This window comes from Daucus carota, chromosome 5, assembly GCF_001625215.2.
Source record: "Daucus carota subsp. sativus chromosome 5, DH1 v3.0, whole genome shotgun sequence".
NCBI lineage: Eukaryota > Viridiplantae > Streptophyta > Magnoliopsida > Apiales > Apiaceae > Daucus > Daucus carota.
The window spans coordinates 44,017,156-44,044,149 of NC_030385.2; the positions used below are offsets into that span (position 1 = coordinate 44,017,156).

Consider the following 26,994-nt stretch of genomic DNA (forward strand, 5'->3'; position numbering starts at 1 on the left):
AAGATATACGCTGGATTTATAAATTTCATTAAGTTTAATAATTATTTCGAGCACAATTGAATAACCCAAGTGGCGGGCTTATCTCCTGTTATCCTGTGACGCTTATAAAATATGTGACAAATTGATAATTAATTTAAATTAATAATCAATATATATAGAAGGTTGTGATCGGAACAATCATAAATGGACGATAATTGTTTTTGAACATTTTTCTTAAGCTTATCTTCAACGGCTGCTGAAAAAATTTGAAAGAGCAACAAACTCCCGAGAGCAGAGGAAACTAGAATTCAGCTGACATCCACCAATAAGCTAGGCCCACGTTTGACGACAGATAAGGATGGAGTCTATAGATGCAGAGAAAAAGGGCCGATCGCAAATTTTAAGTAACTTCATTAATATATTAAGCTCGTATATAATTTTAAAAAATTATTTTAAGATAACTGTTACGCAGAGAGAGAAAATCACAGAAGCATCAATCAATAATTTAACGGAGCAACAGTTATGAGAACGAGAGTTCCGAGTTTATAAACTAAACATTCCAAACGTGATGCATACATTTCAGCCTCTCTATATATTCTCCTCCTCCTCCAGAAATGAATAATAAGCGAATCGAATTAAACTATATAGCTTAGCTTTTGTTACGAGAAATGCAATCGATGAATTCAAATATGAATCACAATCAGCAGAACCAGAACAACTCGAACTTCCAGGAGGAGCCGCACCACAGCTTCGATCAAACGGCGTCGCACGATGACTTCCTGGAGCAGATGCTCAACTCTCTCCCGTCGTGGCCACAGTCTTCTGAGCAGAATAGCCACAAGGCGAGTTTTCCTTGGGACTCGAGCCAGGGGAATGGCTTGATGGCGGCGTCTTTTGATGATCAGTCGGTTATGCTCGCGTCTAAGCTGAGGCAGAATCAGATTAGTGGCGGCGGCGGTGGTGGCGGTGGTGGTTCTTCGGCTTCGGCTGCGTTGTCGATGCTGCAGCAGCAGTTGTTTATGGCGCGAGGGCTTGCGAGTGCTCTTCAAGGTGATGATCCAGAAGGTTCTGGACTTTTGCCGTTGCCGGTTAGTCTGAGCAACGGGGATGATGACGGTGATGGTCCTTTTAAGTCCGTGAATCCGGTAATTAAGATACTTGATTTGTTTTTTGTTTTTTTTAGCAATGTGTTGGTTAGGAGTATTAATCAGCGGATCAATGATTTTGAATGCGAGTATAATTTATGATAACTGATGCTACAATTTTGCATTGATAGAGTATTGATTCAGAGATTATAACGTGTATAAATATTGCAGGGAAGTGGAGATGGTTCAGTTCAAGCACTATTTAACGGATTCACCGGATCTCTGCATGCTTCTTCCCAGACATCCAACCAAGCTCAGCATTTCCATCAATCTCAGGTCTACCTTTACCTCTCTTAACAAATACTCCCTCCGTCCCTAAATACTTTTCCTGTTTGTACTTTTCACGTTTGCCAACACACACTTTTTATCGTTAATATCTTTCATTTCGTAGTAGCATTAAATATAAAAACTTCACCGTATTAAAGTACTTGTGAATACGAATCTAACAAGATCACTCATGACTATATTTAGTTTTATAGATTAGATGTAAATTAGTAATTTGTCTCATGTTATGAACAGTACCGACATTACAAATAGGAAAAGAAAAAAGATACGGAGGGAGTATGTGCCCTCGCGTTTTCTTTTAATATTTTTCGATAATTCCGTGTCCAGGTCAGTTTTCGTCCATCACGACTAATTTAGAAAAATGTAAACACACTCGTATCCACCGAATGTGTTTTACTTTCCTGGATCTGATACTTGGAATAATAGAAGTTTAAAAATAGGAATAATATGGTTTTTGTAACATAGGATTATTAATATTAAAAAAAGCAGGGAGGGAATATGCAGAGCCAGAACTACGGAGGAGGAGTGGGAGGCATGAGCCAAGCACAGGGAAATGGTGGTGGTGGAGGTACGGGAGGTGCGCCTGCACAGCCAAGGCAGAGAGTCAGGGCTAGGAGAGGACAGGCCACTGACCCCCACAGTATAGCTGAAAGGGTACGTAGTACATCTTTTAAAATTTCTCTTTTTATGTTTATAAATGGACTAGTACGAGTAGAATTACTAAGATAATAGTAGTAGTCGTTGTGGTTCTGAGAACTGGGCCTTTTTGTTTTCTTGTGATTGGGAGCAGTTACGGAGAGAGAGAATTGCAGAGAGAATGAAATCTCTGCAGGAACTTGTCCCCAATGCCAATAAGGTAACTCCTCCTTTTTATACCTTTTTTTCCCATCAATATTTAAAAAAAATCGCATATTAGAAATTACTCAGATAATTGGTAATTAATAGAATATATATTTAAATCAGAAAGACATCTTAGAGAGAATTAATCAACCAAGTTAGGGATTTTTAAAACCATGATCAGGAGTTGTCGAATAATTTTCTGCCTGTCATTCCGAATTTCCAGCTCCAGTGCGAATGCTAATTTGAAATATTGTGAAATCACTGAAATGTGCATTTATATAGGAGATAAAGTTTTTTGCATTCATTGTATCCCTGGAAACAAGGGATATTTTCCTATTTAAAAAGTTGTTAAGGGTTTATTAAACCATCCACGTTCTTTATACACCTGTTAGTTTATACTTAGTACCTAGTTCTATAATTATTGTATAAAGTGTTTTATTTCGTCATAATAATGCACTCATAACTAAACCTTATCAACTACCAGTAACAATGTATTTTATCCACCTAATCGTACTTGCTAAATAAAGGGAATGGAGGTTGAGAAAGTGAGATAACCTCTGATTAGTTTTTTTGTTTTTGCCAAACCTCTGATTAATATTAGTATCATAAAAACCGTGACAAAAGATTAGCTGTGAGTAGGAAGAGTCGGTGAGATACGAAATATTACTATCAACTTGATCAGGTGGTATCTCTCAACGAAGAAAGTAAGAAAAAGAATAGAAGGACAATGTTTTTCTACCAAGAGATTATGCCAAGAATTAGTCGGTGACAGTGAATTACTGTGCATGGCACCAGTAGTATAAATGTATAATATGGGTAAGATTAAAACAATGATAAGTATGAATTAGTGAGTGATTAGTAATGATACTGTATTTGAGTGCATGTGTTGTGCAATGACAGACGGACAAGGCTTCAATGCTAGATGAGATCATCGACTATGTCAAATTCCTGCAGCTACAAGTCAAAGTATGTACTTCCATCTCCATCTATAATGCACTCCTCTTCTTTTTGCTGTTGTTTTACCAAGTACTCTATCAAGTCCAACTAAGATTCTGAGACTAGATGGGTTGACAAAGCATTTCAGATCAAGCAATAATAATGGAGTTGATTATATATTGTTTATAAATTATTCACTATTATCATTCCTTTTGCTCATTTTTTTTGTTTCGTTGTAATGGTTGGTGGAGTACATGGAATTAAAACTGCTTTTTGAAAACAATAGTATAATGTGAGTTGTGGTGGTTGTAAATATAATAATCAGGTTCTGAGCATGAGCAGACTTGGTGGAGCTGGAGCTGTTGCTCCCATGGTTGCTGATATTTCTTCAGAGGTACTATTACTTCTGTAAAAATGATTCATATTTATTCCGTTCCGCGATATAATAGAGTTAGATGTACGAAGATCTTACCACTTATATCTAATCTGCATTGTATAATTTAAAGAACAATGACAATATCCCAACATAATATACGAAACAGTAAAAAGCATATAGATTACAAAATTATTGGGAATATTAATCTGATCAGACAATAGAGGATGGGAGAGGTGCACATGGTTATGCATCTAATGTTTTAGTTGACTTTCACTGTTGAGCAGCATTTATGAATTATGATATGGCATTCCTAGTTAATCGTCGTTTATGATATTAAGCCATCAGCCATGCATGTTATGCACCCTGAATCCCTGATTAAACAACGAAAACTCAACCTCTACTGACACTTTCTAATTCTTAATTCCCTGCACAGACTATTGATTCATCGTATTTATTGTATAATTATATATGAAATGCCATACATACGTGTTATTGTAAGTTTTCTAACATGCATAGTCGAAGAAAATATAATTCGAAACCAAATAGAATACGACAAGAAACGGTAAAGTAGAGGAATAGCATGCGTGCCTCTACTTTCCAGATTCCATATGTCCTTTTCCATTCTTCTGGCCTCCCCCGAATACGCCACGTCTACCTCCATCCAACAGCAGACATGCATGTTTATATCTGGTTTATGTGAGTTTTAAGTCGAATTCTGGCTTAAAATCATGAGTTATTGTTTTCAGTTACTTAAATTTTTTAAATTTTTTATAATTAATATATTTTTGATAATCTGATAATAATGAATAATAAACCAAAATTCATCACACATTCATTTTAATCTCTCAGTTTATTGTTAAGTCATGTGAAGTTATGAGTATAATTTTAACTTCAGCTGCACAAATGTAAATACTTATTAATAAATATTGTGTGCTGATTCTTTTTCTTTGTTTGTGGCAGGGTGGAGGGGACTGCGTACAATCCACCGGAGGTGGAGGCGCAAGCAGGAACGGTAACGGCTCACAGACGGCGGCGGCATCATCATCATCCAACAACGAGACAATGAAGGTGACAGAGCACCAAGTAGCCAAACTAATGGAAGAAGACATGGGTTCAGCCATGCAGTATTTACAAGGCAAAGGCCTGTGCCTAATGCCTATCTCCCTCGCCACCGCGATCTCCACCTCCACCACCACCAACACCAGGTCCCACCACCCACTACTACCCTCCACTAACGGAGCCGGTGGGCCCACGTCGCCTAGCCTGTCTGTGCTGTCCGTACAGTCAGCCACCAGGGGCGTTAACGGCGTTAACAATGACAATACCTCGGTGTCCAAGCCGTAGTTGACTCGACTTATCATCCTTTTCAACTTTTCTGAATGACACTCATGCACGTCTGTAGTTTTGATATCCTTGTCAACTTTTGTTCACTTGCTTTTTATCTTGTGTTTTGTTTATGGAGTTCTTGTACGTATGTATACTGGGCTCTTTTAAAGACTTCCAAAGTGGCTTAAACAGTTAAACTAACAATAACATTCTCGTTTCGTGTTTGTTTGGTTGAGCTCAGAAATATCACGAATGACTTGAGTATTTCCAGTTCCAACATGCTTTCATTTCTTATCTAAAAGTAAAAAAATATTACATGCAAGTTAAAATGTTAAAAAAAAAAAAGAGACTCAGAATCAATTTTCTTATCCAGATTTATAGTTACAAAATTGATGTTATATAATCTATCCAATTTAATTAATAATGTATAGTCAAAAACTGAAAATAGTGAACCGAAGAGGAGGTGAATATATTATTTATCAATAATAACTTAAGACCATCTAAATATCTTTTAGAAAAAGAAAAGAGAATGTGCATTTGTATGTTTTTTGTTGGGCCATATAGAAAACAAAATTAAAAAAGCCATCATTATAAAAATATTTGTTGTATTTAAGTGTTTTTTCCTAAACCAAATTTATATATACTAAAAAATTAAGTTATATTCTATTTTTCTTTTAAATTAAGTTAGTGAAAAATAATTAAACCTGTGAGCTCGATATTGTAAATTGTGCCACAAACATAAATCTGTTAAACATAGTTCTAGTAGGGCTATCCGGCCCAACAAAACATATATTCACTCCAAGCCCTGCGAAGAAGTGGGTACTTATCAAAAGTTAACATTAACATTTTTTTTAATTTTTTTTCTAATTTTCTCTTCATTTAGTTCTTCCACGTAAATCAAACACAAATAATTATATTTTTTCTGTTTATTCCAGAAAATTAGTTAAAACTATTTTTCATCACATTTAAGGTTGTATTTGATTTGCAAATATATTTTGTAATTTCATGTTTTTAATTTTCATGTATTTTGAAATTTTATTTTATAATTAATCATCATTTTAATTATATCATAATCTTAATTAATTTATCTTTAATAATATTAACAAAATCATCAAATAATAAATAATAATATTTTAATATTAAAAAGTTTGGATTGGTGAATAATAATAATCCAAATTTGGACCAACACTATTCACTAATTCAAGTTATATTTTATTTTTTACTTAAAAAAAAGTGTATATATTTTTATTACTCAGTTGCGTCGGTTGGAGTAGTTTATGATAAAATCATTCCAAATTTGAAATTTTTGGTCACCATGTGTTTCGTGATTTGTTGAGACTAAAACTAAGATTAAAAAAACCATTTTTTAAATTCAGATTTCTATATTAAATTATTTAGATTGAATTCACATTTACTGATTGTTAACGGAGGAATCTGGTGATAACAAGATTCGGGGAGGGTTGCTGGAACTTGTGGTGGACGATGACGGCGGACGACGGAGTATGGGTGGTGATTTTGGGTTTGGCTGAGATCGTTCAGGGAATCAGGGTTTTCTCACAAGAGCGAATGAGTATTCGTTCTTGCAAGGGTTGTGACTTATCCCCAAACGATGTGCCTACGTACCCTATTTATAGGGATCAAGCCATACGTAGTTCTTGGGGAACAAGTAACCTAATCAGAATAGGTTTCTCATTCTCTGGTTCCAGCTATGGGCCACCGCCTCAGATCAGACGGATATGGGCTTCTGGAGCCCAGCCTCCTCCGAGGAGCATGGAACTAGGTGGGCTGACCAGCACTAGCCCACGTGGACCTCCTCAGACTCAGCTGTTTGGGCCAGCCCTCCGTCCTCTCTTAGGGCGAGGCTGATGGTGGGTCTGGGCCCTAGATAAAACAATAATAACTAGGCCTGAGAGCCAGGCGTATTCGGCCCTTTTCAGTATTGGGCGAGGAAGGTACGCATTGGGCGAGGTCCTTCAACAATGGGCGAGGTCCCTCTTGAAGACTTGGGCCGCCAGTCACTGAGCCGTGAAGCCCGATACATGCCTAGGACGAGGGTCCATACTGGGCGAGGACACTCAATGGGCGAGGACCGTCCTGTTGACCCGGGTTCATCTGTTACCGGCCCGTACTTCGTGGGCCCCCATAGATGGCGAGGTCAATCTAAAGGGCGAGGACTTTCTCAGAGATTGGTCCTTTCCGTGAATTGAGGCGAGGTCTCCGCAATCATCTGCCGAGTTGATATTTGGCCATAACAACTACCCCCCAAGCCCTTGAAGCACTGGTGCGAAAGGGTTTCGAAGAAGCAATGGGCGAGGAATATGATTCGTCCTCGCCTCCTCCAGCTCGTTATATATAAAAATCTTCGTATCGGCTCATAGATTTCCAGAAAAATCTCCAAAAAATCATATTCATATTCCATAAGTCGTTATCCTGGATTAAGAGTCGTGCCTTGAAGCACGAGAAATCTGTCCAATCGGAGCGTGCCACGTGGCTCTGACAGTTGTAGATTTCCCGCCTCTTCCCACCTCTATATAAAGGTGGCTCCTTCCGTCTCATTCCTTTATCTTATTCCCACGAAGTGCTGCTGGATTTCTCTCTCGAAAGATCTACATTAGGCGACGCTCTTATCAAGGCCTCGCATCTTATTCTTCTTGCTGAAATTTCAGGTACATACCTCGGACTCTTAATTTTCTTTGTATTTCTCTGTTTTGCATTTAATCATTACCTAGGCATCTTAGGCCCTTCAGATACCTACTAGGAATAGTAACATAATTGTCAAAACGATAGAAGGCGAGGATCCTGCTGAATGAAGACCGTCATAATTGTTCAGGGCGAGGACCTTGCATAAGCTTCGTCGCCTTTTATTTCTTTACTTCTTTTCTTGACTTCTTTCCTACCTTCCTTTATCAGTTATCATCATTGATTCTATTCTCGCCATCTCTCTTTCAGATGACGAACTCTCAACGCTCACCCCCTAAGGCCGATGCACCGTTTGATTCATGGTCATCCCTCAAGGTTGACTCAAAAGTAGGCGAGGACCTGGACCCAGCGTGGTTGAGGGCTCATCAAGGCGAGGAAGGTCCGTCTCGTCGTCCTGACCAACAACAAATAGTCAGCATCTCTTCGAGCGACGCCGAAAGCGTCCACAAACCTAATAAAGAAGACGATTCTTTGGAAGAGCTTTTTGAGGGTTTAGACTCCCCAGAGTCTTCTCGCCCAATCTTAGGAGTTGGGAAAGGCAAGCAACTGCGGATATGCCGAAATGTTTATCCTGACCTTCTTGAGGGCGAGGAAGGTGTAGATGAAGAGGACGAAGAAGGTGGTGACGAAAACCAGGGTGAAGAAGAGCAGGGGTCTGACAGCAGAGAGTCTGTAGCTAAGGGCGAGGATGATGAGGCCACAATATCTGCCTCGCCCCTTCGCTATGCCATGGAATGTCCTTCTCCTCCTAATCATCCTTACATTCCTCAGACCTTCGATCACGATTTAGACTTCGACTTCGAGGAGGATGTTCCGGAGAAGGAAAGGAACAAGCATCGCCATCTCAACAATACAGTCACTTGTGCTGGTCTTTCTTCACAAATCTCTTCGGACGAGATTATGTGGATGATTGAATATTACAACCTTCAGGGTAGATGGTACCGTCCTCGCCGTTTCATGAGGATGCATAGATTTAATTTTGATGGTCTCCCCTGTCCTCGCATGGTGCTGACCAACAAGCTGGTGGAACTTGGTTTTGGATGGCCTATGCATCCTTGGTTATTGAAACTTGTAAACCATTATGGCGTCGCCCCCATTCAAATTGGCCCAAATAGCTGGAGGCTCGCCATAGGCATCTACATGATGTACCGCGATCTCGGGTTTCCAGAACCTTCCATGCTTGAGATGGACCACTTCCTTTCCCTGAGGAAGACGGGCGAGGATTATGGTTTCTTCTACCTCACTCTTCACCCCTGTCATCATAAGAAGGGTTTTTCAGTCGGGAACCCTAGTAACATGAAATTCTGGAAACCCGATTATTTCTATCTCTATGACATTCCTCACCAGAGGGTTTCATTCAACTTGGACCCCTGTAAGTACTCCCATCGTCGCCTTCTTATCTCTTATCCTCGCCTACTCTTCAAACTCATCTTTATCTTTTTCCAGATAAACCACGGCAGGCTGAGCTCAAGGACGAGCTTTTGGCTCGTGCTCAAAGGGTGGATGATCTCGACGTCGCCCAGAAGGATCTTGATAAATTGGTGACCCCGGAGTCACTCAAAAAATATGGTTTTTACAACGACGGGTTTGGTCAAGTTCCTTTGATAAAATTCGATAAAAGAAATAAGTCCAAGAAAGCTATGGAGTGTCTAAAGAGATCTCTAGCTTCTCTGACCGGCAAAGGTGAGGGCGTCGCCCAATAGGTTATTGTCATTACTTATCTGCTTATCTCTAATGCTTTTGTCTGTTTTTTCTCTTTTCATTTATGTTCTTCGCCATTCATACATACGTCGCCTAATCATTGTACTTGGCTTTCTTTTCAAGAAAAATGGCTGAGCTTCCTTTCGGTAATAACCCATTCGCCCAAGGTGGTCAGGTCCCTGTTTCACAGCCTCGCACCACCATCTCAATTAATGCCACCACCACTCCTCGCCAAAGACAAACCCTCCTCGTAACAGAGAAAGATCAGAGGGCGAGGAACAAGAGCAAGCGAGGAAATGAAGAGGAGGTCGCCGCTTCGAAGAAGAAGCCGAAGAGAGGCGAGGAATCTATCCCCAGTTCTGTTTCGGTGGCCTTCGGGTTCTTGGCAGAGGACCACTTCGACGCCGAGGATGTCAAAGTTTGGTCGTCCAAGAAGGCCGAGGAAGCTGAACACAGCTTCAAGCTGGGTTTGGGCGAGGCCTTCTTTCAGGGGTTGAACGTTCTTTCTGCCAAGAACGCTCATATCGCAGAGCTGACCAAGGCAAATGCTGAGCTAAGGAGGGAAGCAACCTCGTCTTCTGACAAGCTGAAAGACCTTCAGCAAAAATACAAGGATGACATGAAGACGAGGAACGACCAGATCAAAAGTTTCCAGAAGACGCTCAACGACCTGACAGAATCCTCGAATGCTGCTGCCAATCTCGCCAATTCCACCATCGCCGGCCTCCAATCAGAGCTCGAGGGCGAGAAAGCGTCCAAGTCAAAAGAGCTGAGCGACGCCTATAGCCTGGGGTTCTTTGATTACCTGATCAATTTTCTGGAAGGAGATCGGAGCTATGATTGGGCGAAGTTCTTTGCTCCCTCTACTCCCGGTTACATGGCCGACTTCAAGGAATCCAAGGCTGCGGCCATTGAGAAGGCGAGGCAGGCGCTTCAAGCAAAGATACAGGCGGAGCAAGAAGCTCTCTCCAAGAAAGCAGGCGAAACCGACCGGACCGAAGGCGAGGGCAATGTTGATGGCGAGACAACTACTGCTGATCAGCAGAAAGAATGAATTTGCCCTTTATTTCAATCTGCCCAAAATACATTTGGAGTGCGAGCCCTCCGTAATTGGCTTCGCAGTTGTATTTTGGATAATTATTTAACCTTGCTCTTGTAATACTTTTGTACATTTAATTTATCATGCTTTATCTTCCTCGCCATGTCTACTTTTACGTCTGTTTGTATATGTTTATCTGCACAGGACGATAATCTCGCATTGGGCAAGGTCACTCCTCGCCTTTAATGGTCATACCGAGTCTAGAGTAGGCATAATTGGCGAGGAACGTTGTATCTCCCCGTTTCAATAAATTAAGGGGGCGAGGACTATCCTTCCCCTTAACTGTTTCTCGCTTTATTTCAACTGGCCGTCCCTACTTCAAAGAGAATAAGGATCCTTGCTTCCTCTGACTCTTTCATAAGGGATAGCACCTTTTCCCCGACCGCTGACCTTCTAAATAAGTACACAGGGCGACTAACATAGCATCGGGCGAGGACTCTCTTGGGGTGAGGACCTCGACCCCTTATATTTAACTCGCCTTGTATGTTTAAAACAAAGGCCTCCCGGATAGACGCACGAGGCGCGAACTCATACTTGGGCGAGGTCTTCAGATCTCTCCCCTCTATCCGGTCTTTTCTTTATATGCTTGCACCTCCTTATAAGAGGGCGAGGATATCCCCCTCCCTTGACCACTCATCTTAGTTTCAGACAGCTGCACAGGGCGAGGATCCAACCTCGAGCGAGGACTTTTAGCCCCCTACAGGCATTCTTTGTCGTGTTCTTGGTATCTTTAATCGCAATCATGCCCTACGACGGGTGTCATGGATTCCTTGTCCAGACGTCTTGATCCTCGCCATTTAGCAAAAGGCGAGGTTCTTTTCCTTTTTTCATATGTAGTAGTTAACTTTATGCCTGTATGCTTAGTCCTTCGGCTGTTGAGGGCGAGGACTCGTACCAGGCGAGGACTCTTCACATGTCCCCTGCGGTCAATTCCTGACTTTTGATCTTCCCAGGGTTGTCCAACAGTCGTAGTTTGGTGAAGAGTCGCGACTCTTCACTGAAAACGAGGTTGGGATTCAAAGAGTCGCTTGTTTTCTATAAATAGAATTTCATCTCAGTTTATTTTTCTCACTTTTTCATCACCGTCCTTCTTTCTCATAGTCGTCGACCATGTCTGCTGAAGATCTTTTCGCCGAGTTTGACAGGGCTGTAGAGTCTGATCCTCCACCGCTTATGCCGGATCCGAACGCGGCTCCTCCGCCTCCTCCTCGCCCAACCTTAGGTGAACTCCAGGTCCTCATCACCGAGCTTCAGGCGAGGATCAGGATGCTTGAAAGACGGAATGATCGCCTTGAGGACAAGATCGATGAGCTTCAGGAGGTCGTAAGGGAGTTGAAGAGGGAGAACTCCTACCTTAGAGATAAAACAGATAATGACTACTAAGTCATGCTTGTGTAATCCTCGCCCTATCACGGGCTTCTATTAATGAAAATATTTCCTTTGTGTAACTTTTACTTCTTTCGTCTTCGACTTTTATTTTCGTAGCAATCGATGATTATACCTCGCCATGATGCTTTAAATAGTCATTGCTTGCAATTTTATTTAACTGAGTACAAACAACAAACTTAAGAATCCTCGCTATCTCAAGCATATCGTCGCCCACTATGATTCTTGGGCGAAGCCCAGCAACTCCCGGGACAGTCGGGAGATCATCCACTTAGATCCCAGGCATCCAAGTATGTGGGTCGTCGCCCTCCACCATACTTGGGGAACCTCAACTTCTGGGACAATAGGGAAATCATCCACTTAGATCCCAGGCATCCAAGTATGTGGGTCGTCGCCCTCCACCATACTTGGGGAACCTCAACCTCTGGGACAGTAGGGATTTCATCCACTTAGATCCCAGGCATCCAAGTATGTGGGTCGTCGCCCTCCACCATACTTGGGGAATTTCAACCTCTGGGACAGTAGGGACATCATCCACTTAGATCCCAGGCATCCAAGTATGTGGGTCGTCGCCCTCCACCATACTTGGGGAACCTCAGCCTCTGGGACAGTAGGGAAATCATCCACTTAGATCCCAGGCATCCAAGTATGTGGGTCGTCGCCCTCCACCATACTTGGGGAATTTCAACCTCTGGGACAGTAGGGAAACCATCCACTTAGATCCCAGGCATCCAAGTATGTGGGTCGTCGCCCTCCACCATACTTGGGGAACCTCAACCTCTGGGATAGTAGGGACATCATCCACTTAGATCCCAGGCATCCAAGTATGTGGGTCGTCGCCCTCCATCATACTTGGGGAACCTCAACCTCTGGGACAGTAGGGAAACCATCCACTTAGATCCCAGGCATCCAAGTATGTGGGTCGTCGCCCTCCACCATACTTTGGCAATTAAATTGACAAAGTAAAAACAAAACATTTAAAAGTGAATTTCCAACCCCTGGGGGTTTTCCAAAGCTGCACCCCTGAGGGTCTTCCTGATGGTTTACCGGAAGTACGGGCCATCAGGGCATGGGAATTCCTTCGAACCGTCTCGTGGAGACGGTTCTCCGTGCATCCCGAGGGTGTCAAGCATATGTCTCGATTACATATGTCGACGGGTTCCTAAGCAGCAGGGAGGTTGTCCCTGGTCTTCATGTTCCAAGCAATACAAAATATACAGATATAATAAAAAGTTCGACATTTATTGATAGTAGTACGCTTACATGATGTCTTTGCCAGAGGGCACGTACAACCCCTACCCCCCGAGGCTTGGGAGTAATTTTATTGGTTCCAAGGCTTGTGCTTGAATACTTTAAACAGGAAGCTAAAACAAACAGGAAAACATAAACATCTATCCCCCTACTTGCGAGTCGATCCTTCAACATGCCTCGTTAAAACCTTCCTAGGTAAAACCCAATGGGAAAAACCCCAGTGAAGGAAAAAGAGTACATGAGTCGGACGACGAGGGGGTCTTCTGGTCTACTGATAATACTTCTTGAGGTGCTCGGCATTCCATGCTCGGGGGATGTCTCTCCCTTCCAGGTCTGCCAAGTAATATGTTCCGGAAAACAGCACCACTCTCACCTTGTACGGTCCTTCCCAGTTAGCTCCAAAGACTCCATGGCTCGCCACCTTGGTGTTGGGCATGACTCTCCGTAGGACTAGATCACCCACCTGGAAGGGTCTAGCCTTGACCTTTGTGTTGTAGTGCCTTGCCACTCTTTGCTGGTACGATGCAATCCTTAGTTGAGCCCCTGATCTGGTTTCTTCGAACATGTCTAAGTGTAGGCGGTGGTTGACCTCATTCACTTCCGGGTTGAAATTGTCTCTCCTGAATGATCCAGCTCCGAGCTCCACCGGTATCATAGCTTCGCATCCGTATGTAAGGTTGAAAGGTGATTCCTCGGTGGTCGTCCTAGGGGTCGTGTTGTAAGACCACAATACATTAGGCAATTCCTCAGGCCAATTGCCCTTCCTGTCTTCGAGCTTCGCCTTTAGGGTGTGTTTTATGATCTTGTTAACCGCTTCCGTCTGGCCATTGGACTGTGGGTGGCTGACAGCCGAGAAGCCTTTCTTGATTCCGAGGTTGTCACATAACTCCCTCATTTCCTTGCAATCGAACTGCTTTCCGTTGTCGGAGATCAACTTATAAGGAATGCCGAATCGGCAAACAATAGCTCTGTACACAAATTCAACCAATTTCTTCGCTGTGATGGTAGCTAGTGGCTCCGCTTCTGTCCACTTTGTGAAATAATCAACTGCCACCACGGCATACTTAACTCCTCCTTTGCCCTTAGGTAGTTCTCCAATCAGGTCTATTCCCCACATAGCGAAGGGCCATGGGCTCATCAATGATGTAAGCGGGGCTGCAGGGCTGTTGACGTAGTTGGCGAACCTCTGACATTTATCGCACGCTTTAGCAAACTTTAACGCGTCTTCCTTCAACGTAGGCCAGTAGTATCCTTGCCGAAGTATCTTCTGGGCTAACGAGTTACCTCCTGAATGGTTACCGCATATTCCTTCATGCACTTCTCTCAGGATGTAGTTGCATTCCTCTCCTCCTATGCATTTCAATAGAGGCTGATTGAATCCACGCTTGTAAAGCGAGCCTTCATAATCTACATACCTGGCTGCCTTATAGCGTAGCTTTCTAGCTTCCGTCTTGTCTTCCGGGAGGGTCCCATCCTTGATGTAAGACCAGATCGGGGTCATCCATGTTTCAACAGCTTCTCCGGTTTCGATCTGACGTACTTCCGCTTCAGGCACGCTTGGGCATTCAAGTAGCTCGAGCGGAATCATTCCCAGGACTCCCAGGTCCTTCTGGGATGCGGCTTTGGCCAGGGAGTCGGCTTCGGCATTGCTTTCCCTTGGGATTTGCTCGAGTCTGATCACTTTGAACTCCTCAATCAGTCTTCGGACTAAATTCATGTAAAGTTCTGTGCGGTACGCCTTTACCTGGTACCCTCCATTGACCTTGTAGACTACTAACATTGAGTCACTGTGGATCGTCATTCTTTGCACGCCGAGCTCTTTTGCCAACCTCAATCCGGCGATTAGGGCCTCATATTCAGCATCGTTGTTAGTTGTCGGGAAGGTAATATGTATGGCGTTTCTTAACTTCCTTCCTTCTGGGCTGGTAAGCACGACGCCTGCACCGGCCCCATCTTGATTAACCGCCCCATCTACATTCATTACCCACCATGGGAAGGAAGCTTCCTCTTCTTCCTCGGTCCTATCTTTCACCTTCCTTGTTGGTATCTCGTCCACTAATACGGAATCATTCGGGAATTCTAGTATGAAGTCTGCCAATGCCTGTCCTTTGATAGCGTTTCTAGGCTTATATTCGATGTCGAACTGTCCCAACTCTACAGCCCACTTCAGCATCCTTCCTGAGGCTTCCGGACGGTAGAGGACTTGTCGTAAAGGGTAGGAGGTTCGTACCTCAATCGTATGAGCTTGAAAGTATGGTCTAAGTTTCCTTGCTGCCAGAAGTAGGGCGAATACCAGCCTTTCCATATTTGTGTATCTAGTCTCAGCATCGAGCAACCTTTTGCTCACATAGTACACAGGCAGTTGCAAGTTCCTCTCTTCTCTAACAAGGACAACACTAACAGCATAATCAGAAACAGCCAAATAGAGGATAAGTGTCTCACCTTCGAGGGGCTTAGCGAGCATGGGAGGTGTGGCAAGGTGATCCTTTAAACTTTGGAAAGCTGCTTCACATTCGGTTGTCCACCTGAAATCCCTTCCAACTCCCTTGATAACTTTGAAGAATTCTTGACATCTGTCTGTTGACTTGGAGACGAATCTGTTGAGCGCGGCTACCCTTCCTGTGAGGCTTTGGACTTCCTTCACGGTGCTGGGCGATCTCATGTCAAGTAAGGCTTGAATCTTCGCTGGGTTAGCTTCTATTCCTCTGTGATTTACCATGAAACCCAAAAACTTTCCTGACTCCACGCCAAAGACGCACTTCTGCGGGTTGAGCTTCATGTTAAACTTCCTGAGTATTGAGAACATCTCGGAAAGGTGTTTGATGTGGTCCGGGGCTTTCTTAGACTTCACAAGCATATCATCAACATAAACCTCCATTGTTTTTCCTATTAAATCTTTAAACATCATGTTAACCAGCCTCTGATAAGTAGCACCGGCGTTCAGAAGTCCAAAAGGCATCCCAACATAGCAATAGAGACCGCGGTCTGTTATGAAAGAGATGCGCTCCTGGTCTGGTTCGTACATTGGAATCTGATTGTAGCCGGAGTAGGCGTCCATGAAGCTCAATAGAGCGTGACCGGCAGTAGCATCAACCAATTGATCGATTCTAGGCAGAGGGAAGCTATCTTTCGGGCACGCCTTGTTCAGGTCTGTGAAATCGATGCATACTCTCCATTTCCCGTTGGCCTTCTTTACTAGCACCGGGTTTGCCAGCCAATCTGGGTAGTAAGCTTCTTTAACCAAACCGACCTTCTGAAGCCTGTCGACCTCTGCTTTAAGTGCCTCGGCACGTTCACCACTGATGGGTCTGCGCTTTTGCCTAATACCCTTCTTCTTTGGGTCGATGTTCAATCGATGACACATAACATTCGGATCAATCCCTGTCATATCAGCGTGGCTCCAGGCAAACACATCAAGATTACTCTTCAAAAAGTCTACCATCTTCTTTCTCATTAAGTTATCCAGACGAACACCGATGTATAGGACCTCCGTGGCATCATTCTCATCTACCAGGATTCCAACTGTATCCTCGGCCGGTCCTACTTTCTGCAGCGTTTCTGGTAGTCTGGGGTCTAGGTCGACGTCCCTCACATCATCTTCCAATCCATCAGTCGTGTCAGCGGACTTCGAACTCTCGCCTTCTGCTGGGGGAAGTCTTGGGTAGTCTGACGGGTGTAGTGCTGGATCATCCATAACCATCTTTCCCTTTCTTGCACGCATCAGTTTCTGCTCTTCAGACTCATCTTCACTAGCATCCTCCACTATTCCTTCGACTAGTGTGTCGGCTGGCACAGGAGGGACTCCTTCGATCTGTAATATGGTTTGTTTAGGGAGGGATGGTTCCGGTCCTTTCCATCCTAACCTCTTCTGTGCTTCTTCCTCCCATCCTACTAGCTGAGGGCTCTCTTCATCCGGGAACTGTACCGTATAGATCATATTGGTGGAGGCTTTGGTGAACCTTAATGGCCTGAAGGATCTTTTTGTTTCTTCTGCATTCTCCTCGCTGAAGTCCAACATTTTTTCATCCGGGTCAATATTGGTCTTGAACTTCGAGGCTGTCTTTATGGTGCGGTTATAACAGTCTCTAGAATCGTACTGACATCCTTTGATACAACCTACCCCCCTGGGAGTTGGGAACTTCATGGACAGATGGTATATGGAGGTCACAACTCTCATGTCCTTCAAAATAGGTCTTCCGATCAGGGCATTATAGTAGGTTGGGGCTTCAACGATCATGAACTCAGCCACCTGAGTAGCGGAAACCGGGTCATCGCCGAGTGTCACCGGAAGCCAGATGGTCCCCTTTACCTTCACGGCATCGCCGGTGAAACCGTAAAGGTAGGTTGTCTTATGGGTCATGTCTTTATCTAGCAGTCCCATCTTCTGGAAGGTAGAGTAATACAACAGGTTTACTGAGCTGCCATTGTCCACGAACACTCTATGTACGTTCCTGGCCCCGATCCTGACGTTCACAACTAGAGCATCAGAGTGGGGGTGGTGAACCCATCGGGCGTCCTCTTCTGAAAATATGATCTGAGTATCTTCTCCCTTGAACAACTTAGGTGGCCTCTCCGAGAGGCGGAAGACGTTGGTGAGAGGGGGTTGCTTGGCCTCTCTGGCATACCTATCCATGGCACTTCTACTATCTCCTCCCACATGTGGACCTCCAAAGATTGTGTGAATGCTACCTTCTCTGGTTGTTCTTGGAGGGTCACTTGAAGCAGGTACCTCTGTTTCGGCCTCTGGTACCAAGGTGATGATAGGTGTATCTTTAAGCTTTTTTACTTCTCTAACAACCCAATCTGTCAGCTTACCATTTCTAATGAGCTGCTCTATCTCTTCCTTCAGTTGACGACACTCGTGGGTATCATGACCATGTGAATCGTGGTAGGCGCAAAATTTTTTCTTATCCTTAGACTGAGCCGAGGTAAGGGGGTTCGGCTTCTTGAAGATTCCTGTTCTTTTGTTTACCTCGAAAATATGCTCAATGGAAGCAACTAAAGGAGTATAGTGATCGATATCTGACCTTCTCCTTACGGGGCTAGATTGGCGCGGTGGGCTGTTCCGTTCCTCCGAGACAGGTCTGACATCCAAGGCATTAACCGTATTCTTCTTCTCCTTCCTAGGACTAGGCCTTCTGTCCCTCTTCCTTTGCCTAGATGACACTACTAGAAAAAGTAGAATAGACATCGCCTCTTAGACATCGGTTGCTCTATCCGCCGATGTAAAAGGTGTTTCCCACATCGGTTTTTAACGACCGATGTCTTTTGTTGATATAAACATCGGTGTTTTAGTCAAACCGATGTTATAAGTCTGTTTTAAAAAATAAACAAGCGCGCCTTCCCCCGTTTTCCCCCCTTGGCCAAATAATTCATTCCCTCCTAAAACTTCCCCCTGTTTTTTTGCCTTAGCAAAATTTCCCACCCCCGCTCTTTTCTTTTCAATGTCCTTAATCTCCTCAATAAATTAAAAAAAAATATAAATTATAATAAAAAACATAAAATATAAAACTTAAAATTCAAAACACATGAAATTCAAAACACAGTCTCACCTCACTCACTCTCACCTCGTCACCTCGTCACTCTCCTCTCTCACCTCTCCTCTCACTCTCACCTCGTCACTCTCCTCTCTCGTCACTCTCTCACCTCTCTCACTGCTGTGAAGCTGCTCTCTCTCTCTCTGGGCTGTCTCTGTAGTCGAAGTCGAGGTTCCAGTCGAAAGTCGAAGTTCCAGTCGGGTTAAAGCTGGGTTTAGAGCTAAGTTGAAGGTTAAAGGGTCGTCGGAGCTCAAGTCGGAGTTCAAGTGGGAGTTTAGAACTAATTCGGAGGTTACAGCTTGAATTGGGTATGTTCTAAACCCTAATTTTAGAATTGGGGGTTTCACTTCGAAACCCTAATTTTTAAATTTGTAATTGGATGAGTGATTGTTCTTATTGTGCATGTTACAGAGCATCTCCTAATTTTTAAATTTCTCATGCTGCAGTTCAGTTGTAATTATATGATGTTGAGCATATTATTGTTGTTAGTAGTAATTTTATCGAGCATATTTTCATGTTTTTATGTTAATCTAAGTTTGAATTGGGTATTGTTGTTATTATGATGTTTTCATTTTTGTTGCTCTAAATTGGGTAACCTGACTAGTACATGTATATTATAATATATATTATATTCTTTAATACTATATAATTTATAGTTGCATTTTATGTGTGTGTATATATATATATATATATATGACCATGCTTTTGTGATTGTACGTTGCTTGTTTTAAATATTTGATATGAAAATTAGGTAGGAAATAGGTTATCCTATAGATATGGAGAAAGATTGGATTTCGAAAGAGAGGGATTCGTTGGAGTATGAAGTCGGGGTTGAAAAGTTTTTGATTTGCGCCGAGCAAAACTGTAAAAATCCTAAAAAAATACCTTGCCCCTGCTGCAAATGTGTCAATTTCAAGAAATTTCCGGTAAAAATAATAAGGGGTCATCTTTACGAAAACGGTTTCAGTCTCGGGTATATTGATTGGATTTGGCACGGAGGCAAGGCTGGTATTTCGTCTGCCGGTAGCACACTGCCCCCTCAGGAAGAGGAGCATAATGCAGAAGCATTTCTTACAGCCTTTGAAGCCGCATCGGAAGCGGTTGCTGCATCAGAAGCGGTGGCTGCTGGTGCTTCAGAAGCTGCTGCAGTTTGTGAAGCAGCATATCGTAATCCGGGGGATAATTCGGGGGGTGATGAGTACGATAAAGACTCGCATGATTTTAAGAGGTTTGTTGTCGATGCTCAACAACCTTTATTTGAGGGCAGCGACTGCACAAAATTAGATTCAATGTTGAAATTACAGAACTGGAAAGCGAGATATGGTGTTAGTGATAGTGCGTTCAATGATCTGCTCTCGACAGTTGGCTCATTCCTACCTCAGGATAATACATTACCTGTTAACTCATACGAAGCAAAAAAAACTCTTTCGAATTTAGGCCTTGAGTATACAAAATTCCACGCGTGTCCCAATGAATGTGTTCTATACAGGGGTGTATATGAGACTGCTTCGGAGTGTCCAAAGTGCAAGCTTTCACGCTGGAAGGTGGGTAAGGATGGTAGAGAACGGTATAAAGTCCCGGCAAAAGTTATGTGGTACTTTCCGGTCATTCCAAGATTTAAACGGATGTTTAAATCTTCTTCGACAGCTGAGTTGTTGACATGGCATTCCACCAACCAAAGAATTCAGGATGGACAGATGCGCCATCCTGCCGACTCACCTTCTTGGCGGAATATCGATTACAGGTGGCCTGCCTTCGGAAGTGAGCCAAGAAATCTTCGACTAGCTTTGGCGGCTGATGGTATCAACCCACATAACAATGGGCTGACCAATCGTTATTCTTGTTGGCCGGTAACATTGGTAACATATAATCTTCCTCCGTGGTTATGTATGAAGAGGAAATTTATGATGTTAACTATATTAGTCTCCGGTCCACATGAACCAGGTAACAACATTGATGTGTTCTTACAACCGTTAGTTGATGATTTGAAAAAGCTTTGGGAAGAAGGTGAACCGAATGTATATGATGCCTTCACAAAATCTTTTTTCACTTTAAGGGCGGCTTTGTTATGGACGATTAATGATTTCCCGGCGTATGGTAATTTGTCTGGATGTGTCAACAAGGGTTATTTGGGTTGTCCAGTGTGTGGTGATGATACCGTTGCTAAGTACTTGCCTTATAGTAGGAAAATATGTTACCAAGGTCATCGTCGGTATTTACCTAGACATCATCCATACAGGAAGAATAAAGTAGCCTTTAACGGTCAACAAGAGTTTGGGCAGCCCAGGCCACCTCTTTCTGGACAAGAGGTGTTAGAACAACAAGAAAACATTAAATTTTCTTTTGGAAATGAAGTAAAGAAGTCGAAGAAGGTGGACTGTGCTTGGAAGAAGAAGTCAGTATTTTTTGAGTTAGAATACTGGAAATTCCATTATGTTCGTCACTGCCTTGATATTATGCACGTGGAGAAAAATGTCTGCGATAGTCTAATTGGGACGTTATTGAATTTAAAGTTCAAGTCCAAAGATAGCGAGGCGTCTCGTCTTGATATGATGGACATGGGGGTTAGGACTGATTTAGCTCCAGAACAAGGAGTCAAAAAAACTTATCTGCCTCCTTCCTGTTTTACTCTAACAAAAGCAGAAAAAAGAGAAGTGTTGAAGTCACTATCATCAATGAAGCTGCCATATGGGCATTCCTCAAACATCAGAAATTGTGTATCCATGGCAGATTTAAAGATATTTGGGATGAAGTCTCATGACTGCCATGTACTTCTTCAACAATTACTCCCTGTAGCTATTCGTTCGGTGCTTCCGAAGAATGTTAGAGTTAGCATAATAAGGCTTTGCTTCTTTTTCAACACTCTGTGCAACAAAATTGTTGACGTGTCAAAACTTGATAAATTGCAAGCCGATGTGGTATTAACCTTATGTGAGCTCGAGAAAATATTCCCCCCCTCTTTTTTCGATATAATGATACATCTAATAGTGCACCTGGTCAGGGAATTACGTTTATGTGGACCGGTTTTCTATAGATGGATGTACCCATTTGAGCGTTTTAATAAAGTGTTGAAAAGTTATGTGCGAAACCGTTATTTTCCGGAAGGCTGTATAGCCGAAGCATATTTGAAAGAAGAATCTGTAGAATTCTGTGCAGAGTTCTCTAGAAATAGTTTCACAACTGCTGGTCTGCCGAAGGACCAAGGCAAACTTTCTGGTCCACTTTCGGCTGCAACAATAAAATCTGTTGAAGAGAAAGAACGAGATGAGGCGCATTTACACGTCCTCTTAAACAACAGTGAAGTGTTTCCATATATTAAGTAAGCCACTTTTCTTTTTCTTTTCTTGATTTATTCTGTAAGAATTGAAGCATTATTTTAGTTTGTAACTAACTAATTTATGCATTTTCGAAGGATGCATAAGGAGTTGCTTGAAAAACTTTATGAGGGAAAGAAAAAGTCTATTCAGTGGATGATTGGGGAGCATAATAGGTTGTTTGCTGATTGGTTTCAGAACAAAGTTATTACTGAATTAAATGAGAAAGTCGAAGGTGTTTCAGAAACGATAAGGTGGCTAGCAGGCAAACCATCATTTAATGTTTTAACTTTTGATGGGTATTTAGTTGATGGGATCCGATACTTCACAGAGGAACGAGACAATGCTAGGGTTGTTCAAAATAGTGGAGTCTCTTTAGTTGCTAAAACTGTCCAAGTTTCGAGTGCTAAGGATTTAAATCCCGTAGAAAGTGATATGACATTTTATGGGAGGATTCAAGATATTTGGGAACTAGATTACCACTCATTTAAAGCCCCGTTGTTCTTGTGCAAATGGGCTGACTGTGACAGAGGCGTCAAGGCTGACGAACTTGGCTTCACACTTGTGGACCTTAGTCGACAAGGCCACAAGAATGACAAATATGTGTCTGTGCATCAAGTGAAACAAGTTTTCTACGTGGAAGATCCCGTTGATTCTAAATGGTCAGTCGTATTGACCTCAACAAACAGAGATTATCACGAGATCTACAATGATGATGATCTTGGAGATACGATCTTGGAGAACCCCCCATTCTGCTCTAACATCCCCATAGTTGATCCTGGTGTTGATGACGACGAAGAGTCTAATGCTGGCAATAAAAGAAAGGATGGCGAGGGAATCTGGCTGAAGAAGTGATTAGAGGCTTAAAATTCGTGAAGAAGTTTATTTATCAGCTTTTAAGTCTAGAACTATCTTTATTCAAAAATATATTTCTCAGCTACTTTTGATTGTTGCAAAATTGTTATGGATTGTTATGAACCTGTTGTGGTAGACTTGGAGTTTTATTATTGCCTGTTATGGATTGTTATGAACTTGTTATGAAATTGTTATGGATTGTTATGAATTTTGCAATATATTCCATAAATATAAAACTGAATCTTTTTGTGTGGCAATAGTATCTCTTTTCTACTCCATTTGGTTAATTGTATCTCTTTTCACTGTTTATAGCCTTATTTCTATTTATTTTGATTGTATCTCTTGTATATTCCTACTCCATGTGGTGAATGCAGGAAATATGGTAAAGAAAGAGAAAAGAGCTAAAGAACAGTCTAAAGAATCCTTGGATGAGAAGAAGCACATAAATGAATCCCCAGCTCTCCTGGAAGAGAATCCAGGAATACCAGAGCCTGACCCCGTTACTCCAGCGGACACCATTGTTTCCCGCCAGACGGGTCCACAACCCACAGAAAGTAGTACACAATCTAAAAAAAGGTCATCTGGAGCAGCACGAGGTGTTTGTGCTATGCACAAAGTGGTGATGAAGAAAGCGAAGGGAGAGAAATTGAATTTACGGTTCAATCAAGTTGCAGTTCCAGTTGGAGACGAACGGCACAAACTGCAGTCCTATATAGGCATGCTAGCAAGGACAATGGTGCCAATCGACATTCCAAGTTGGCCAAAGGTTGACCCTGAATTAAAAGAGAAAATATGGAATGATCTTGAGGTACGTCAGTTACAATTTGTACTGTCATGGTTTTTATTTATAGAATTTGTATTGTCTGAACTTGTTAAATTTGTGCTTCAGGATACATTCGAGCTGATTCCTGAAAGTCGGAAGAGGATTCTACAGTCGGCAGGCGCAAAATGGAGAAATTTCAAGGCTAAATTGACAGCGGAATATGTGTTGCCTTATGTTGGACAGAAGAAGAAGCTACAGAAGCCACCAAAACAATATGCTTTTGTCGGTAAGAAAGCATGGAGACGATTCGTTGCAGTTAGAGTCACAAAAGATTGGCAGGTGTGCTTTACTTGTTACTAAAAATTTGTTTGTATTACTTGTTAGTAAAATTGCATTACTTGTTAGTAAGTAACAAGATATGTTTGTATACAGGAAGAGAATAGAAAACAGAGTGAGAGAGTGGGAAAACGGAAATATCCACACCGAGTGTCAAGAAAAGGATACATCGGATTGGAAGAAGAAGAAGTAAGAGTCTTATCATTTAAATTATAGTTTTCACATTTCTATTTGTATGAGTGTGTTAATTTTTTTTATAGATACGGTCAGGGAGGTTGGAGCCTGCTGAAAGGCCAGATAGGGCAATTATGTGGAAAAATGCCCGTAAGCCAAATGACGGGAATATTAGCCCAAAACTGAAAAAGAAAATTGAACAAATTGTAAGACTTCTAATTTTCTACTTCTTTCATTTTCAATATCATGCCTAATTAATTTCATTTTTTTTAACAGGATTCGTTACTCGAAAAGCAGCAAAATGGTGAATTCAAGCCGGATGGAACTAAGGATGTGCTCACCACTGTATTGGAAACTCCCGAGCATGCGGGAAGGGTTCGTGGGGTTGGAAACTTCATACCTCCAACTGTGTACTTCGACTTGCCGAAAAAGTCGAGGAATCACATTACCAAAGAGCAATTTCATAATCTTGAGTTGCAAATTGCTGAGTTGAAAGCTTTGATTGCTGGGGGCAATTATCAAAATTCACCAATTCATCAAAATTCCGAGAAAGCAAGTTGTCCAGGGGCGGTGAAAGAACAAGACCAAGAACAAAAGACCAGAAAGCAACCTGTTGCAAAAAAACTGATGGCAGATGAATTGATGACCGATGAGGATAAAGAGGGTGCTGATTTGGTTATTATTCCTCCTCCTGGTCCTCCGGAACAAAAGGTATACAGTTACAGTGTTTACTTGATTCATTTGTTTGATAATGTCGAATATAATTAAATTTTTTGTAACGGTGATGTAATGTGTCTATTTTGATGTATAATTTTAAACTAGGGTCCTCGCAAATGTGAACTGGCAGTGGACAACATCGATAATAAGGTAGCTTTTGGTGTTGTTTTTGATGAGGAAGATGGATTAAGTACATCGGTTCATGGAGTGCCTCTACAACCAGGATTTGTTCGTGTTAGTGTGGACGGAAGCATTCAGGATGATGCTTTGGTGCCTGTTCCTGTAATTGGTGAGATAGAAACCGTCCACCAAGCCATCGGTTCTCATTTAGCATGGCCCAAAGACATGATCAGCTACATCTCCAGTACTGGATCGGAGGTATATAATTTAAATAAACAGTTTAAATTTTGAGGTATATATTATAATATACATGTACTAGTTCTGAGGTATATATTATAATATACGACTTCTATGCTTAAATGTTTATTTACAGAAAATTAAAAAGGTGCGGAAGATGACTGAGGTGGAGAGAGTGCATAAAGCATTTAATTCTGTGAAGCCAAAGGACAGTGTGCCTCCTCGTTTTAGGGTGTTGTACAAATTTGCATCGACAGTCATGAAGGAAAGTGGAAACTCAATACCGGTTCCATGTGATTTTGAAATTTTTGGAATTGAACGAACGATTTATCTACTTGAAGAGAATGTACTTGCATTGCTAGAGTTTAGAATGATTGGACAGTCTGCTATATCAACATACATGGCGTAAGCTTCTTTTTTATATTCTTTTCGAATCTGGTCTAATTTTATATAGTAATGATATTTCTTCACCAAATGTAATTTTTTGTTTGTATTTTTAGGTATTTGTATTCATTGTTTCGGGATACGCCGAGTAGAGATTTGTCAGCGATGTTTTCTTTTCTTCATCCGTCCACGTACAAGCTCAATGATGAATTTAATGATTATGTTGTGCAAAGGCTGAAAGACGGAGTTCTTCGCATGAACTTTTTGCCTTTTAACTACAAGTACGTCTCTTTTTTATGCGTCCTGTTTTACAATATTGTATCGCCTTGATTAGTCATATATATAGTTGTTGGTAAATTAATTATAATATTAGATATTATAATGAAAACAGTTTAAATTCTCACTTTAGTTTATATATAATGAAAACAGTTTGCATTGGATATTGATTGTGTTTTGGGAGTCAGAAATTTTCATCCTTAATCCATTGCCTCATTATCCACATCCCCAGGACCTTGAAAAGGCTTTAATGCGGTAATTTTTTACTTCAATTTATAATAATATATATAATGTAATGGGTAATTTCTTGATTTGACATTGTATTTTGTAATTATACATTTTACAGAGCAGTGAGATCTTTTAATGCCCAGGAAGGACGGGTAAACAAGAATCCCAAAGTTAAAAACGTTCTAGTGAGTATTTATTTGATTTGTTATTTTTCATTTTTTGTGAAATGTCTAGTGTCATTAAAAAAAATTTGGAATGTATAGGGCTGCCCTAAACAACCAGGCGGTACAGAATGTGGATATGTGGTCATGCGTTATATGAAAGATTTAGTTGCGGACGAGGAGATGAAGCTGCTAGACAAGGTTTATAAGTTTTTCAGTACTCAAGTATATATAGGGCAGCAGTATTTAATCTTTTACAGTACTGAATTTTTTAGTATATAAGTTTTTCAGTTGGTTAAGGAATGACATAGGTTTATTTGTGTTCCAGTGGGCTTTAAAGAGTCGCAAGACTTATACAAGGGAGGAGCTTGACGTCGTTCGCTATGAGACGCTTGATTATATCCAATCCATCATGTAGCTGCTGGTGACCGGTAGTACTTGTCTTGCAATCTAAAAACAGCTCTATATATTTCGCTTGAATGTTTTCGGATATCGTAGCTAGCTAGCTAGTACAGTTAGAACTTAAAAATCATGGATGAATTAATGTCAAGTAGTAGTAGTAGTTGATGTTTGATGGTTTAGTATACTGTTGGGATATATTGGTGTTATTGATTTTTGGATGCTATGGTGGATGTTAATTTGGATGCTGGTGGATGTTTGGATGTGTAGTAGAAGTTGGTTAGGAGAATGACAATTGGTATATATATTTGGAGATTGTTTGGATGTTAATTTGGTTGTTTGATTTGTAGTATTTTGGTTTTGGTAATTTTTTGGCAGCTCTGTTTTTAAAATTTGCATAAAAAAAGCAGGTTATCAGACATCATTTCTTACAAAGCAACCGATTTTAAAAGCAGATAAATCAGACATC

The 26,994-nt window shown here is 41.7% G+C and overlaps 4 protein-coding genes across 5 annotated transcripts; all 4 read left to right on the plus strand.

Annotated features, from left to right (window-relative positions):
• The first annotated feature begins 444 nt into the window (after positions 1-444).
• LOC108220067 (bHLH transcription factor RHL1) lies at positions 445-5,111 on the plus strand. 2 transcript variants are annotated; one of them, XM_017393714.2, is made up of 7 exons: positions 445-1,124; positions 1,296-1,400; positions 1,914-2,063; positions 2,200-2,265; positions 3,150-3,215; positions 3,511-3,579; positions 4,522-5,111. In XM_017393714.2, the coding sequence occupies exons 1-7, from the start codon at positions 648-650 to the stop codon at positions 4,903-4,905; spliced, it is 1,317 nt and encodes a 438-aa protein (XP_017249203.1). In that variant the 5' UTR covers positions 445-647; the 3' UTR covers positions 4,906-5,111. The 2 variants fall into 2 exon arrangements, with proteins under 2 accessions (XP_017249203.1, XP_017249202.1); XM_017393713.2 differs by having other exon boundaries at positions 447-1,124; positions 1,899-2,063.
• Positions 5,112-18,194: 13,083 nt separating this feature from the next.
• Positions 18,195-25,146, plus strand: LOC135152587 (uncharacterized). Its single transcript, XM_064092960.1, has 7 exons — positions 18,195-18,869; positions 23,105-23,538; positions 23,620-23,832; positions 23,926-24,018; positions 24,090-24,209; positions 24,280-24,714; positions 24,826-25,146. The coding sequence occupies exons 2-7, from the start codon at positions 23,110-23,112 to the stop codon at positions 25,129-25,131; spliced, it is 1,596 nt and encodes a 531-aa protein (XP_063949030.1). The 5' UTR covers positions 18,195-18,869; positions 23,105-23,109; the 3' UTR covers positions 25,132-25,146.
• LOC135152901 (uncharacterized) lies at positions 19,338-22,730 on the plus strand. Its single transcript, XM_064094071.1, has 2 exons — positions 19,338-21,880; positions 21,974-22,730. Exons 1-2 carry the CDS (start codon positions 19,338-19,340, stop codon positions 22,728-22,730), a joined length of 3,300 nt encoding a protein of 1,099 aa, XP_063950141.1.
• Positions 25,147-25,207: 61 nt separating the features above from the next.
• On the plus strand, positions 25,208-26,855 carry LOC135152588 (uncharacterized). The gene is made up of 6 exons (XM_064092961.1): positions 25,208-25,482; positions 25,578-25,742; positions 25,891-25,992; positions 26,084-26,150; positions 26,229-26,327; positions 26,455-26,855. Exons 1-6 carry the CDS (start codon positions 25,235-25,237, stop codon positions 26,542-26,544), a joined length of 771 nt encoding a protein of 256 aa, XP_063949031.1. The 5' UTR covers positions 25,208-25,234; the 3' UTR covers positions 26,545-26,855.
• Positions 26,856-26,994: the final 139 nt, after the last annotated feature.

Bases quoted from the DNA above. Each gene is read 5' to 3' on its own strand.
- LOC108220067 (XM_017393713.2), top strand. From the start codon at position 648: ATGCAATCGATGAATTCAAATATGAATCACAATCAGCAGAACCAGAAC. The intron at 3,216-3,510 runs GTATGTACTTCC...TATAATAATCAG, and splicing joins TCCTGCAGCTACAAGTCAAA to GTTCTGAGCATGAGCAGACT. The intron at 3,580-4,521 runs GTACTATTACTT...TGTTTGTGGCAG, and splicing joins TTGCTGATATTTCTTCAGAG to GGTGGAGGGGACTGCGTACA.
- LOC135152901 (XM_064094071.1), top strand. From the start codon at position 19,338: ATGGAGAAAGATTGGATTTCGAAAGAGAGGGATTCGTTGGAGTATGAA. The intron at 21,881-21,973 runs GTAAGCCACTTT...GCATTTTCGAAG, and splicing joins GAAGTGTTTCCATATATTAA to GATGCATAAGGAGTTGCTTG.
- LOC135152587 (XM_064092960.1), top strand. From the start codon at position 23,110: ATGGTAAAGAAAGAGAAAAGAGCTAAAGAACAGTCTAAAGAATCCTTG. The intron at 23,833-23,925 runs GTGTGCTTTACT...GTTTGTATACAG, and splicing joins GAGTCACAAAAGATTGGCAG to GAAGAGAATAGAAAACAGAG. The intron at 24,019-24,089 runs GTAAGAGTCTTA...TTTTTTTTATAG, and splicing joins TCGGATTGGAAGAAGAAGAA to ATACGGTCAGGGAGGTTGGA.
- LOC135152588 (XM_064092961.1), top strand. From the start codon at position 25,235: ATGACTGAGGTGGAGAGAGTGCATAAAGCATTTAATTCTGTGAAGCCA. The intron at 25,483-25,577 runs GTAAGCTTCTTT...TTGTATTTTTAG, and splicing joins GCTATATCAACATACATGGC to GTATTTGTATTCATTGTTTC. The intron at 25,743-25,890 runs GTACGTCTCTTT...TAATGAAAACAG, and splicing joins TTTTTGCCTTTTAACTACAA to TTTGCATTGGATATTGATTG.